This window comes from Tasmannia lanceolata, unplaced genomic scaffold (genome assembly GCF_043159265.1).
Source record: "Tasmannia lanceolata isolate RefF3 unplaced genomic scaffold, GAP_Taslan_0.1 ptg000008l, whole genome shotgun sequence".
NCBI classification, from domain to species: Eukaryota; Viridiplantae; Streptophyta; class Magnoliopsida; order Canellales; family Winteraceae; genus Tasmannia; species Tasmannia lanceolata.
In genome coordinates, this window is record NW_027518685.1 from 33,257,578 (window position 1) to 33,270,624 (window position 13,047).

Consider the following 13,047-nt stretch of genomic DNA (forward strand, 5'->3'; position numbering starts at 1 on the left):
AAGTAAAAAAACTCTACTCAAAATAAGAATTATTTTTTCTCTATTTGTTAGCCTTTTCTCAGCATCTCCTCACTCACACCCTCTTTAAGTCTTTCCCTTTCTCACCCTCCATACCCACCTTTCACCACATTATGAACTAATATTCCATGGAAAAACATTTCATGGTTGCCAAACATGGCTTTCATGTATTGACAAAGTATGTATGTATATACATGCAATTTACATCTCCTAATACTCCCTCTCATAGTGAGATCTTGTAACAAAAAAATGGATCTAAAAGGGGAAACCCTTTGTGACGATCCTTGTACCCTTGGTAGAAAAATCTTAGAAAATCCAGCCTTTGATTCTAGCATTAAGAGAATCCTCGAATATTTGTACATAATTTAGCAGAGATTTGGCATTGTATATCAATAAGCCAGTCTTTTCCTTATCGCCCCATGAAAGTGATAATGGCACTCTTCCATGCATCTTCATCTATGAAAATTAGCCCTAAGTCCCTGTTTGGATTGCAGGAATTTTTTGAAAAAGTTAGGAAAAGAAATATATTTCTAAAAATTCCTATTTGTTTGACAAACTAAAAGTGACAAACTGAACCAACCCTATGCAACTTTTAATAATATGACCTTCAGTTTATTATAATATCCCTCCACATTAACCATAATCATATCATTTACTTCTAAATCGTGGAAAGAAAATTTTTCTTGATAAAATTTTTTTTCCATCAGAAATGTTTTTCTTGGAATCCAAACAAGGCTTAAGAAGAGCATGAGAACAATTCCAAGTTGCAAAGCTCCATTACAAGGCAATCGAATTCTAGGCATGAAGAGCAAGAATTCTCTTCTAGACTTTAAGCTCCTTTTTGTTATGAGTTTTGTTATGTTTTTTTTTCCTCTCTAAGGGAAGTGATATTTACGCCCCTTTTGATCACAAGAGACAACCAGAGCCAGTGTTCGTTGCGATCAAACCCACTTGATTTTTTGACTATCAAGTACATTAGCCCCCCTTTAGTCATTGATACACTGGCGCTGAGTGTCCCTGGTGATCAAAAGGAGCGTAAATATCACTTCCCTTCTTTTCTTTTCTTTTTTAACTGTTGTAAATTTTGCAATTTCTGTAAGATTTTGCTTTACCGTTTGGTTGCCGGTATTTTTTTGTTTCTTTGGACTTTTGTGGAACAAAAACCTTCCTGGGAAGGTGGAAAAAAAACTTGCTAGAAGTATCCCGGTAAAATAAAAATCCCATGTTTGGTGACCGGACTGTGGTGGGGGAAAAAAATCCCATGTTTGGTTGCTTGAACTGTTGGAAAGAAAAAAGATCTTTTGGTTATTTTGGTTCCTCGGATTTCCTGTGGGATTATTTTGGTTCCTTGGATTTTTTTTCCAGCTTTGGGTTTCGTGTAGGGTTATTTTGGTTCGTGGGATTCTTTTGAGCCCATTATATAACCAGCAACCAAATGTGGGTTTCCTGCGGAAATTCCACAAAAGTCCCAAGAACCAAAAAAATTCCGGCATCCAAACGGAGTTTTTTTTCAGAAACAGTCTTGTAGTTTCACAATTTGCAAATAGAGTCACCACCTCACCACCTTTGAGTGAATTTTGCAAATCAGGTCATGCCATCAATTTGTAACCAAAATGCCCATGATTTTTTTAAAAGTTAAAAGACCAAAATTTCCTTTTATATAAAAAGACGAAAATTACCTAGCAAAAGGACCAAAATACCCATGAAGGTTAGTGATATGATTTGATAGGTGAGTCCCACTAACCCAATTCAAATCCATGCATCAAGTGAGGCCCACCATTCTGCCTTATGCTTTGATGATTTGATTGGTGGGTCCCACTAACCCGATTCAAATCCATGCATCAAGTGCGGCCCACCGTTCTGCCTTATGCTTTGATGTGGTAGGGTTCCACGGTAGAGCCATTTATAGTGTGGACCCCACAACTTTACACGTCATGTTTTGTTTTGATGGGGTGGGCCCACTTTTTGACACCCATGCATAAGGCTGCTAGTATGTGTAAAAATGATATTCCCACACCTTGATTCAAAATTGATCTTTGACTGTCAGATATATTTTGGTCTTTTTATTCTTAGTCATTTAACATATAAGGAGATTTTGGTCTTTTCAACGAGTCAACAAAAATCTAACATGGGTATTTTGGTCAAAAATTGATGGCATGACCTTATTTGCAAAATTTGCTCAAACATGATGACTCTATTTGCAAAATCTCAGAGTAGAAGACTCTTTTTGCAAATAAAGCAAAGTGCAAGACTTCTTTTGCAAAAACCCCTAAAATGTAAGGGGGTTTTATAGTTGGCTGGTAATTTTTTTTTTGGCCAAGGCAAAACCATGGCTTACAGTCTATTTTAGTTGAGCTAAATTTTATAGCTGGTTACATTTCTTTATGTTATTTGTACTAGTAACTGGTTCATGGTTGACTGCTAATGGAGGAGTCTCGCTCTAAATCTATGTGCCTTCCTAGAAATCTATGCAGCTGAAGATCCTCAATTTGAGACTTTCTACGATACATTATAATTAATTTTAAAAATACAAGACTTTTACACTACTTTTTGGGTTGAACGGGTTGAATCTTGGGAATTTTAATCGGCTTGAGTAAATGTAGTGCTCAGTTTTTGTATAAAAAACTTACTGTTAGGATGTATAAAACTCAAAACAATGTAAATTTGCACTAATAAAAATCAGAAAAAAGAAGAAGACATCAGATCTAAAAACGTCGCACCCAAACTCATTAAGTATCGAAATCAGACACTTCTTAATGTTCAATCTTAACAATATCTATCTTAATTAGTGGCTTCCAAAGTGTCTTTAATATTCTCATTTGCAAATAAGATTAATTCAAATAACTTTATTTGCAAATTTGAAAACAGGGACCAATTTTAGAGATACTCAATAGGGGCACTAAGAGGAATCCTGTAAATTATGTTAAATACAATGGGTAAAGATGACAGATCATATGTTAACAGATACTGGACATTTTACCTACAAAAGAAGCTAAAATGTAGTTTAAGAACCTAAAGAACACCTTTCTTTGATGTAAAAACACATATAATTTGAACTTCATACTACTGCCCAAAGGCAAGAACTCACATTGCTAAGTCGAATCCTTTACTCGAGGATCTTCTGTGTATGGAAATACATGGTTTTTTCACATACCCCAAACACCACGGGCTGTTGTCACTTTGTTGTTTGGTCTTGAAGTTAGCTCATACAAAATCCTGGCAAAGGTGTCTGAATATCTTCCATCAGAAAAGACGATCTCTGCAAATGTGTTCTCGTAAGCTAGAAGCAGAGCCTTGTTCTGTGGCTCGGACACAAGGCTCTCTAATATCATCGCTGTTTTCCTGCAAACTTCGGGCACAGGGTGTGGAGTCCTAATCACCTTTAGAAGTCTATCAATTGCCCTGAACCAAATAAAATACGTAATGGATAATTCGACCAAGAAATCTATCCTTCCAAAATATCATTGCTGCTTTCCTGCAAGTTAGGGTAGCAACTTGGGTTGATTTTAGGGAATTCGGGTTGAGCTTTTACAATAAAATCGGGTCCAGTTTGGATTGATTCCAATGCATTTTTTAGCAAAAGCTCAATCCAACCGGACCGAAGTTGAACCTGTACTGTAAGGCCATGTCTAGCAACCAGGAATTTTTTTTTCATGATATAACTGTGTCTCCAAGTGGCGAGAGAGGGGTAGGGTAGTGGGAGAGAGATTTGAGAAGGAAATATCGAGATGGGCCTGAGAAGTGGCTAAAAATCAGGAAAAAGTTGCTCCTATTCTGAGTAGAGTTTTTTGTTTCCTGATTTTTAGCCACTTTGCATCACTTGAAGACAATAGTTTCCTGTTTCTTGGTTTCCTGATTTTTAGCCACTTTACCCTCATCTCCACTTGGAGACACCAATTTATCATGAAAAAAAAATCCATGGTTGCCAAACGTGCCCTAAATGTCATTGCTTCTTCAGGGTTTTAAAGATTAGGAAGAAAATATTACCATCGTTCGGTGGCAAGCTTAAGCCTGCAGTCCATATTAACTTCTACAAGGTTATAAAGTGCCCCAACAGCTGCTGCCTGTGCATCTACTGCTGGTAAGCTCAGAAGATCAACTAAACGCGTATAGATCTGCAGTGTACCAATCAGACATTTAACTCAATCAGTGCTTCTAAAAGATGCAATTTGCCAACATTACTCATGAGACAATTTTATTTGGTCTGGAAAATGATAAGAATGTGGACTTCTGCTTCATGCTTTTTCTAAGGCCATGTTTGGCAAACTTACAGTATTTTTCATTGAATATTAGCTTACCAAGTGTTGAGAGATGGTGAGGGAGAGAATAAAGAGGAAATGAATGAGGAGATGGTGCACCCAAAGTGGCTGAAAATAAGGAAAACAAAAGAATAATGATATGGTAACCGATTTGGGGACCAAGTGTGGAACCGAACAAATAGCTACATTAGAGATCTTTCCCTTGGTTTTTTGGCTTTTTTCCATGAAAATGGCAAAACTACCCCTCCCATGCCATGTGGCATGTGGGGAATTGTTAGGTTATACTCTCGGTTCCACTCTCGGTCTCAATAACAGCACTCAAAACAAAAACTCTTTTCTCAATAGAGTTTTTCTTTTCCCTGTTTTTACCCACTTCTCACCCTCTCCCCACTCATGCTCATGCCCTCTCAATTCTCTCTATCTCCCACTCTCATTGCCCCTCTCCCACCACTTGATAAACTAATATTCCATGGAGAAAGATTTCATGGATTCCAAAACATGGCCAAAATGTCTCATGCCTATTTTACAAGAAATGCATGACTTAGGAAAGGCCACCAACCTGTGGAACAGAAGGAAGAAGGAATGGTTCATTATCAGGGTTTATAATTAAGCGGCCAAGTAATTCCGTAGCTGCACAATGCCAAGCCTTGATTGAGGATCCCAGCATTCCCATGATGGCTTGAACTGCACGTTTCTCACTGGTTTTGTAAAACAATAAAGAAATGTTTACAACTCAAAGTCGGATAATCATTAAATAACGCAAAAGTTTAACACCAAATTATCTTACGTTATTTTAATGTAAGATGGCCTGGATGAGCTGAATATTCGCAAGTCCAATAATGGCCCTAAGTTGACAATTGTCTCGAGTGTGTTTGTTATGAGCTCCTCATCCTCTACCACATGAGCAAATCAGAGGCATGTCAGAAATGCGAAGCATAGAGAAAAATGAAAGTAAATGCCTTCTATAACTTCCCTTTGTTTGATTTAGCAAGAGTATCCATGTTGTTGACTTACCAACTTCTCCAAAAGCTTAAGCTATTGGAGAAAGGCATTATTTATCTTTTATACTTTAACACTCCCCTGCACGTGTGGCCCACTAGGCAAACACATGGCACATGTGGTCCCACTTTGGGCCGACTATCGCATGTGGATTTTTGCTATCCGGGAGGTTTGAACTCGAGCCTTTGGCTCTGATACCATGTTGACTTACCAACTTCTCCAAAAGCTTAAGCTATTGGAGAAAGGCATTATTTATCTTTTATACTTTTAACACATGTTTCAAAGACAAACGAACAGTCCTAGGAAATCAAGCAGTGTTGACATTGACGGAAAATTTTGGCGTTTTTGAGGAAATGGATATTGGTAATACATTATCAATCATTTTCAAAAAAAAAAAAAAAAGGCAATACATTATCAATGTTGGCATTATTTTAGGGTATGGAAATTAGCAATCCATTATCAATAAATCTGGGCAGAAATTTCCAGAAATTTCCAGGGGCTCAACAGACCCAGTCCCACTAATGGTAGAAACTGCACCAACTCTCTACCCTTGGCAAATGTTAGCTGTGTCAACATTTTATGTTAACAACATAAAAATGATGATTCAGCACAAATTTCAGATATTTCCAAAACTTGGACATCTTGACCTTCTAGAGGGCATAACTTTATGCCCGTATCAGCTTGTGTCCAATATTACTTGCCTTTGATAGTTATTTTATATGGACCTTGCAAGATTTCTCCATTTCAGCGGGTCAGGTCTCAAAACTTGGCTCAAAGTTCGTAATTTTACAGCTGGTCATTTTAAATTATTAATAAGTATCAGTATGATCTCAAATTTTTAGACATTTTGACATGGGCTTATTGATAGGTCTAAATTTGAGGCAGTTAGTTTCTCTCGTCAGTAGGTTGCAATGTTTGAACAGGATAGCAACAAGTTGTGGTTTTAAAAACATGTGCTAGCCCGGGATTTTGATCTAAGAGAAGACAGCTAGAGGTGATATGTTGGGATCTTCATAAGGAGCGAATCAACAGGAAAGGAAGGAGTTCCTCCAACTTCACTATGAACCCCAGCATAAGTTTAAACTTTAAAGACATTAATCGTAGTCTCCAATATATCGTGAGTTGGAAAAATAACATTGGGGAAAATTTGCAAGCAAAATGAAGAATTATAGGAGCTTTTTGCAATATACGATTTTCAAAAGCAAAAATGAACTAGAAAAACCAGTTCCAAGTTGTGTGCTCTATGTGAATGGCTTTTGAGAGAAGATATATTTACATAACACTGAGCTCTTGGTTTTTTCGCAATATGTGATTTTCAAAAGATAAATTGAACCAGAAAAACCAGTTCCAAGGTGTGTGCTCTATGCGAATGGCTTTTGAAAGAAGATATTTTTACATAACACTGAACTCCAGCTCTAGGTAGAGAAGATTTTAGCCGCACATATATGGAAAGAAAGATTTAATGTTGAATTTAATGAAAGCATTAAAGAATATAATAAAGAGGCCCTTTCGGCAATGAAGAAGTGAAAGACAATATTTCTATGATTTGTGGACAAGGACACGAGTGTCGCATGTTGACTGACACAGCAAGCTCCCAAACTTTAGAAACGGGAACACGGTTAAAATAAAAAGCACATATCGTGTGCCCAGTTTTGACACGGATACGGGGTATCTGACAAGGTAACCCTACAAATATAGACATAGTACAAACTCATACACATACATACATGTAAAGTTATTGACACTTCTAGCAGTACATTTAAAAGTGTCTACAGGAGTGTCAACACGTGTGGACATGGGTGTTGTGGTGGACACGACACGACACGTGTGTTGGCAATAAATTCGAAGTATCGGACAGATCATAGCAATATTTCAGGTTGAGCCAAGCCCACACATCATGACTTTCAGGACAGCATAACTTCGTGCCCAGATATCTGTTCTATGCAATATATATCTTGTTTCAAAAATATTTTCAAGACTTATAATTACGGGTGCAAGTTTGGCCCTGTCAGCCCTGACCCGCCCTGAGCCCGAACAGGGTCAGGGCTGGATTTTCTAACCCTGAGGGCGGGTCAGGGTTCATATTTTTAGACCCTGACTCAGGTCAGGCGGGTTTTGGGTTAATGCCTCGGGTACCCTGACCTAGCCCGACCCTGAGTTTTCTATTATAGAATTGAACCATCTGTGCATGTTTCTTTTGCTAATGTTTTCTATTATCTTGGATTGATGTTTCTTTAGATTATTATTATTAATTGTCTCTGTTGCCCGTCATGTTGTTGAATTCATATTGTCTTATTTTGTTCCCTTTCTCTGTTTATTGATCATTTTGTTCCATATGATAAGTGGTTGCTTTATTTTTGGCACTCTTAACAGGTATTTGCACTAGGGTCAATTAGGGCCGGCCCGGCCCAATCAGGGCCAATTAGGGCGGGCCAGGGCCAGCACAATACCCTGTAGGGCAGGTAATAGGTTGAGGTTTTCCGGCCCTGACTCAGGGTCAGGGCGGGTCAGGGCCGAGATAATGGGATCTAGGGTTGGGTTAGGGTTTTGAAAAACCCAACCCAACCCGACCCTGTTGCAGCCCTACTTATAATGCCTATTTCTAGGGATTTTGCAAGATTTTGACCATTTTGTGTCTCCAAATATGGCTTGAAGTTCAATGATAAGACTAATAAATTTGGAGAAATTATAATGGATACAAAGGAGCCCACCATGGTCCATTTAGTTTGAACTTTTACAGAGCTGGTTGCTTTTAATTATTACAAATTACCAGTTTTTCCTGAAATTTTTAGATATTTATAAATGGGTAAACTTACTTGATACATCCATGTTGAGGACAATTAGTTCATCTTTTCAGAAGGTGGTCTCGTTTGTTTATTAATAGAAACTACTATACGTTTTAGAAATTTGTATTGGGCAAGGATTTTGATTTATAGTTAGCAGGAAGCTATACGTGGAGTCATAGATTAGGTTATACAATTTATATGCTGTTTCATGCAAGGAGAAATTACTCTTAACATTATTGTTCATGGGTTTGGGTTTTATCCTAAGAGTTCTCTTCTTCGAGTTGCCATACAAACAGGTCTAGATCCCATTGTCTTCTAAATCTTCTCAATTTTCCTGCTGATTTTGTTGAAATTTCTGAAAATTCTTTCTGTGGGCCGCAGCAGATGAATTACAGCGAAGCAATGAAGGAATTGCAAAAAGAATAATTTTTTTTAATGGTAAATTTATTTGTAGAATTTGCAAAAAGATTTTAATTTGAAACTTGTATAAATTCTTGCATAAGAATTGTTCTCATCTGCATTATTAAAGGCATTTTCACTAGAAAAACTTTACAAATGGTAATGGAAACCGAAATCACATGAAGCTCAGAACACTTCAACAGAAAGTTACGGGCAGGAAATTGGTTACCGTGAGAGATGCCACAAGGAAATGAGCAGCTAATCAAATGTTTTGACCCATAAGGGTAAAGGTCTCATGCCCATGACCTTGAAGGAAGCTAACTTTTCTCCAGTGTGACGTGATCTAGTTGAGCAGCAGGGTTTCAAATAGAGAATTCCATCAACGGGCAGGTCTTAGAGGAGAGGATATGAAATCTATAAATGTCACTTAGACAACAGATTGGACCTAAGTACAGGATGCTGTGGTTATTTTCTTTCCGATGCAGCTCCACACTTGGAAAGGAAACAAGTTTAATACATGTAAGCAATGTTTGAAAATCTAAATCGAATCGTAAATCGTAATAGGGGTCGAATCGTATCAGAACGTAAATCATAAGATTCATTCAGATATATATGGGAAAGTGTTTGTGATATGGGTAGGGTTGGAGCTAGAGCTCACAAACATAGGAGGGCCACATTGTTTGGATGATCCAAAGCATTCATTTGATAGGCCCACATATAGATAGGGTGTGCCCAAAAAATCAGCTTCATAGGATCATCCTAACCCTTCCATTTGTGGAGGTTAAAACGAACGGGGATAAATCTCCATAAATCTGCCCATTTTTAACCTCCACAAATGAAAGGGTAAGGATGATCCTATGAAGCTGATTTTTTGGGCACACCCTATCTATATGAGGGCCTCTCAAATGAATGCTTTGGATCATCCAAACAATGTGGGCCCGCCTATGTTTGTGAGCTCTAGCTCATATAAAGCTTATATGAGCTCTAGCTCACAAACACTTTTCCCATATATATGTGTGTGTATGTGTGTGTGCGTGCGTGTGTGTGTGCGCGTGTGTGAGAGGAAAATGATTGTGCGCTCGAGCGCATATAAGCTTATATGCACTCGAGGGCCCAAACATATGGGTCCCACATTTTTTTGTGCTGATCCAAACCATTCATTTGCAAGGCCCTTTCATAGATAGGGTGTGTACAAAGAATCAGCTCCATAAGATCATCCTAACCCATCCAAAAGTGGAGCGCAAAATGGGCAGATTTCTGGATAGTCTTTGTCCAATAGGATGATCCTATGGAGCTGATTTTTTGTACACACCCTATCTATGTAAGGGCCTTTCAAATGAATGCTATGGATCATCCTAACAATGTGGGCCGACATGAGTTTTGTCCCTTCGAGCGCATAATATGAGCTCAAGCGCACAATCATTTTCCCACACACACACAGAAAAGTGTTTGTGAGCTAGTGCTCATATAAGCTTAGATGAGCTAGAGCTCAAAAACATACGAGGGCCCACATTGTTTGTATGATCCAAGCATTCATTTGATAGGCCCTCATACAGATAGGGTGTGTCCAAAAAACCAGTTTCATAGGATCATCCTAAGCCTTCCATTTGTGGAGGCTAAAATGGACGGGTATAAACCTCCATAAATCTGGCCATTTTTAACCTCCACAAATGGAAGGCTTAGGATGATCCTCTGAAGCTGGTTTTTTGGGCACACCCTATCTGAATGAGGACCTATCAAATGAATGCTTTGGATCATACAAACAATGTGGGCACTCCTATGTTTGTGAGCTCTAGCTCATATAAGCATATATGAGCTCTAGCTCACAAACACTTTTCCCTATATATATATATATATATATATATATATATATATATATATATATATATATATATATGAGGAAAGTGAAGCTACACCGCCGGCTTAAAATACAATGGGCCCACATTGTTTTGGTGATCCAAAGAATTCATTTGATTGGCCCTCACATAGATAGGGTGTCCACCAAAAATCAGCTCCATAGGATCATCCCAACCCTACGATTTGTGGAGGCAAAAATGAACGTGTAAAAACCTTCACAAATTTGTCCATTTTTGCCTCCACAGTTTGAAGGGTTGGGATGATCCTATGGAGCTGATTTTTGGTGGACACCCTATCTATGTGAGGGCCAATCAAATGAATTCTTTGGATCACCAAAACAATGTGGGCCCATTGTATTTTAAGCCGGCGGTGTAGCTTCACTTTCCTCTCTCTCTCTCTCTCTCTCTCTCTCTCTATATATATATATATATATATATATATATATATATATATATATATATATGAGAAAACGGTTCCTACACATGTGTAGAGAGTTCTCTACACACTAGCTTAAAATACAGTTGGGGCCCACATTGTTTGGGTGATCCAAGCCATTCATTTTAAAGGCCCTCACATAGATGGGGTGTCTACAAAAAATCAGATCCATAGGATCATCCCAACCCTACGATTTGTGGAGGTAAAATGGATGTCTTTAAACCTTCACAAATTAGTTCATTTTTTGCCTCCAAAGTTCGAATGGTTAGGATGATCCTATGGATCTGATTTTTTGTGGACACCCTATCTATGAGAGGGCCTTAAAAATGAATGGTTTGGATCACCCAAATAATGTGGCCCCCACTGTATTTTAAGCTAGTGTGTAGATAACTTATCTACACATGTGTGTAGGAACCGTTTTCTCTCTCTCTCTCTCTCTCTCTCTCTCTCTCTATATATATATATATATATATATATATATATATATATATATATAGAGAGAGAGAGAATATATATATATATAGAGAGAGAGAGAGAGAGGAAAGGGTTCCTGCTAACGTTAGCAGCTAAGCGTTAGCATAAAACAAGGGTGGGGCCACATTGTTGGGGTGATCCTAAGAATTCATTTGAAAGGCCCCATCATGGATGGGGTGTGTACCAAAAATCAGCTTCGTTGGATCATCATAGGATGTCCATTTGTGAGGGTGAAAATGGACAGATACTGTTTGTCCACTAATCTGCCCATTTTTTCACCCCACAAATGGACACCCTAAGATGATCCAATGGAGCTGATTTTTTGTGGACACCCTATATCCATGAAAGGGCCTTCCAAATGAATGCTTTGGATCCCCCCAACAATGTTGGCCCGACCTTGTTTAAGCTAACGTTATCAGCCCTCTCTCTCTCTCTCTCTCTCTCTCTCTCTCTCTCTCTCTCTCTCTCTATATATATATATATATATACGAGAAATTATATGGTGGCCGACCATCAAAGTAACAAGGGCTAGGGCTAGGTGGTTTGTGAATCTCACGGTCGGGTATCATATCAATACTCATATATATATATATATATATATATATATAGAGGAAAGTGTTGGTGAGCTTAAGCTCACCAAACTTATGGTGCGCTTAAGCTCCCCAATCACATGGGTCCCACATTTTCTGTGGTGATCCAAACCATTCATTTGCAAGGCCTTATCATAGATAGGGTGTGTACCAAAAATCAGCTCCATAGGATCATCCTAACCCCTCCATTTGTGGAGGACAAAAATGGGCAGATTTGTGGACAAATAATGTCTGTCCATTTTGACCTCCACAAATGGATGGGTTAGGATGATCCTATGGAGCTGATTTTTGGTACACACCCCATCTATGCAAGGGCCTTTCAAATGAATGCTTTGGATCATCCTAACAAAGTAGGCCCCCATGTGATTGGGCGCTTAAGCTCACCATAAGTTTGGTGAGCTTAAGCTCACCAACACTTTCCTCATATATATATATATATATATATATATATATATATATATATATATATATATATATATATATAAGCTTAGCTGCTAACGTTAGCTTAAACAAGGTCAGGCCAACATTGTTGGGGGGATCCAAAGCATTCATTTGGAAGGTCCTTTCATGGATAGGGTGTCCACCAAAAATCAGCTCCATTGGATCATCTGAGGGTGTCCATTTGTGGGGTGAAAAAATGGGCAGATTAGTGGACAAACAGAATCTGTCTATTTTGACCCCCACAAATGGACATCCTATGATGATCCAATGAAGCTGATTTTTGGTACACATCCCATCCATGATGAGGCCTTTCAAATGAATGCTTAGGATCACCCCAACAATGTGGCCCCACACTTGTTTTATGCTAACGTTAGTAGGAACCCTTTCCTCATATATATATATATATATATATATATATATAGGGGAAAGTGATTGTGAGCGGCCCCTCATATAAGCTTATATGAGGGTGACTGCTAAAAACATGGTGGGCACACATTTTTGGGGTGATCCGAACCGGTCATTTGATAGGCCCTGACGTAGACAAGGGGTGCCCAAAAAATCAGCTCCATAGGATCATCACAACCCTTCGTACTGTGAAGGTGAAAGAGGGGAAAATGGACGGGTAAGTGGGCAAATTTATACCCACCCATTTCCCCCTCTTTCACCTCCACAATTAGTAGGGTTGGGATGATCCTATGGAGCTGATTTTTTGGGCACCCCCTATCTACGTCAGGGCCTATCAAATGACCGGCTCGGATCACCCCAAAAATGTGGGCCCACCATGTTTTT

The 13,047-nt window shown here is 38.6% G+C and overlaps 1 protein-coding gene across 2 annotated transcripts in view; it reads right to left on the minus strand.

Annotated features, from left to right (window-relative positions):
• Positions 1–2,913: 2,913 nt before the first annotated feature.
• Positions 2,914–13,047, minus strand: part of LFR (ARM repeat superfamily protein) — a 43,927-nt gene continuing 33,793 nt past the window's right edge. Inside the window, exons 5-8 of one of the 2 annotated variants that reach the window (XM_077389320.1) lie at positions 5,065–5,170; positions 4,837–4,975; positions 4,006–4,133; positions 2,914–3,420 (exon numbers count right to left, since the gene is read on the minus strand). In XM_077389320.1, the coding sequence (XP_077245435.1) occupies positions 3,165–3,420; positions 4,006–4,133; positions 4,837–4,975; positions 5,065–5,170 (629 nt within the window). In that variant the 3' untranslated portion in view covers positions 2,914–3,164. Of the gene's footprint in view, positions 3,494–4,005; positions 4,134–4,836; positions 4,976–5,064; positions 5,171–13,047 lie in introns of both variants that reach the window. The other variant, XM_077389321.1, reaches the window with a different exon arrangement.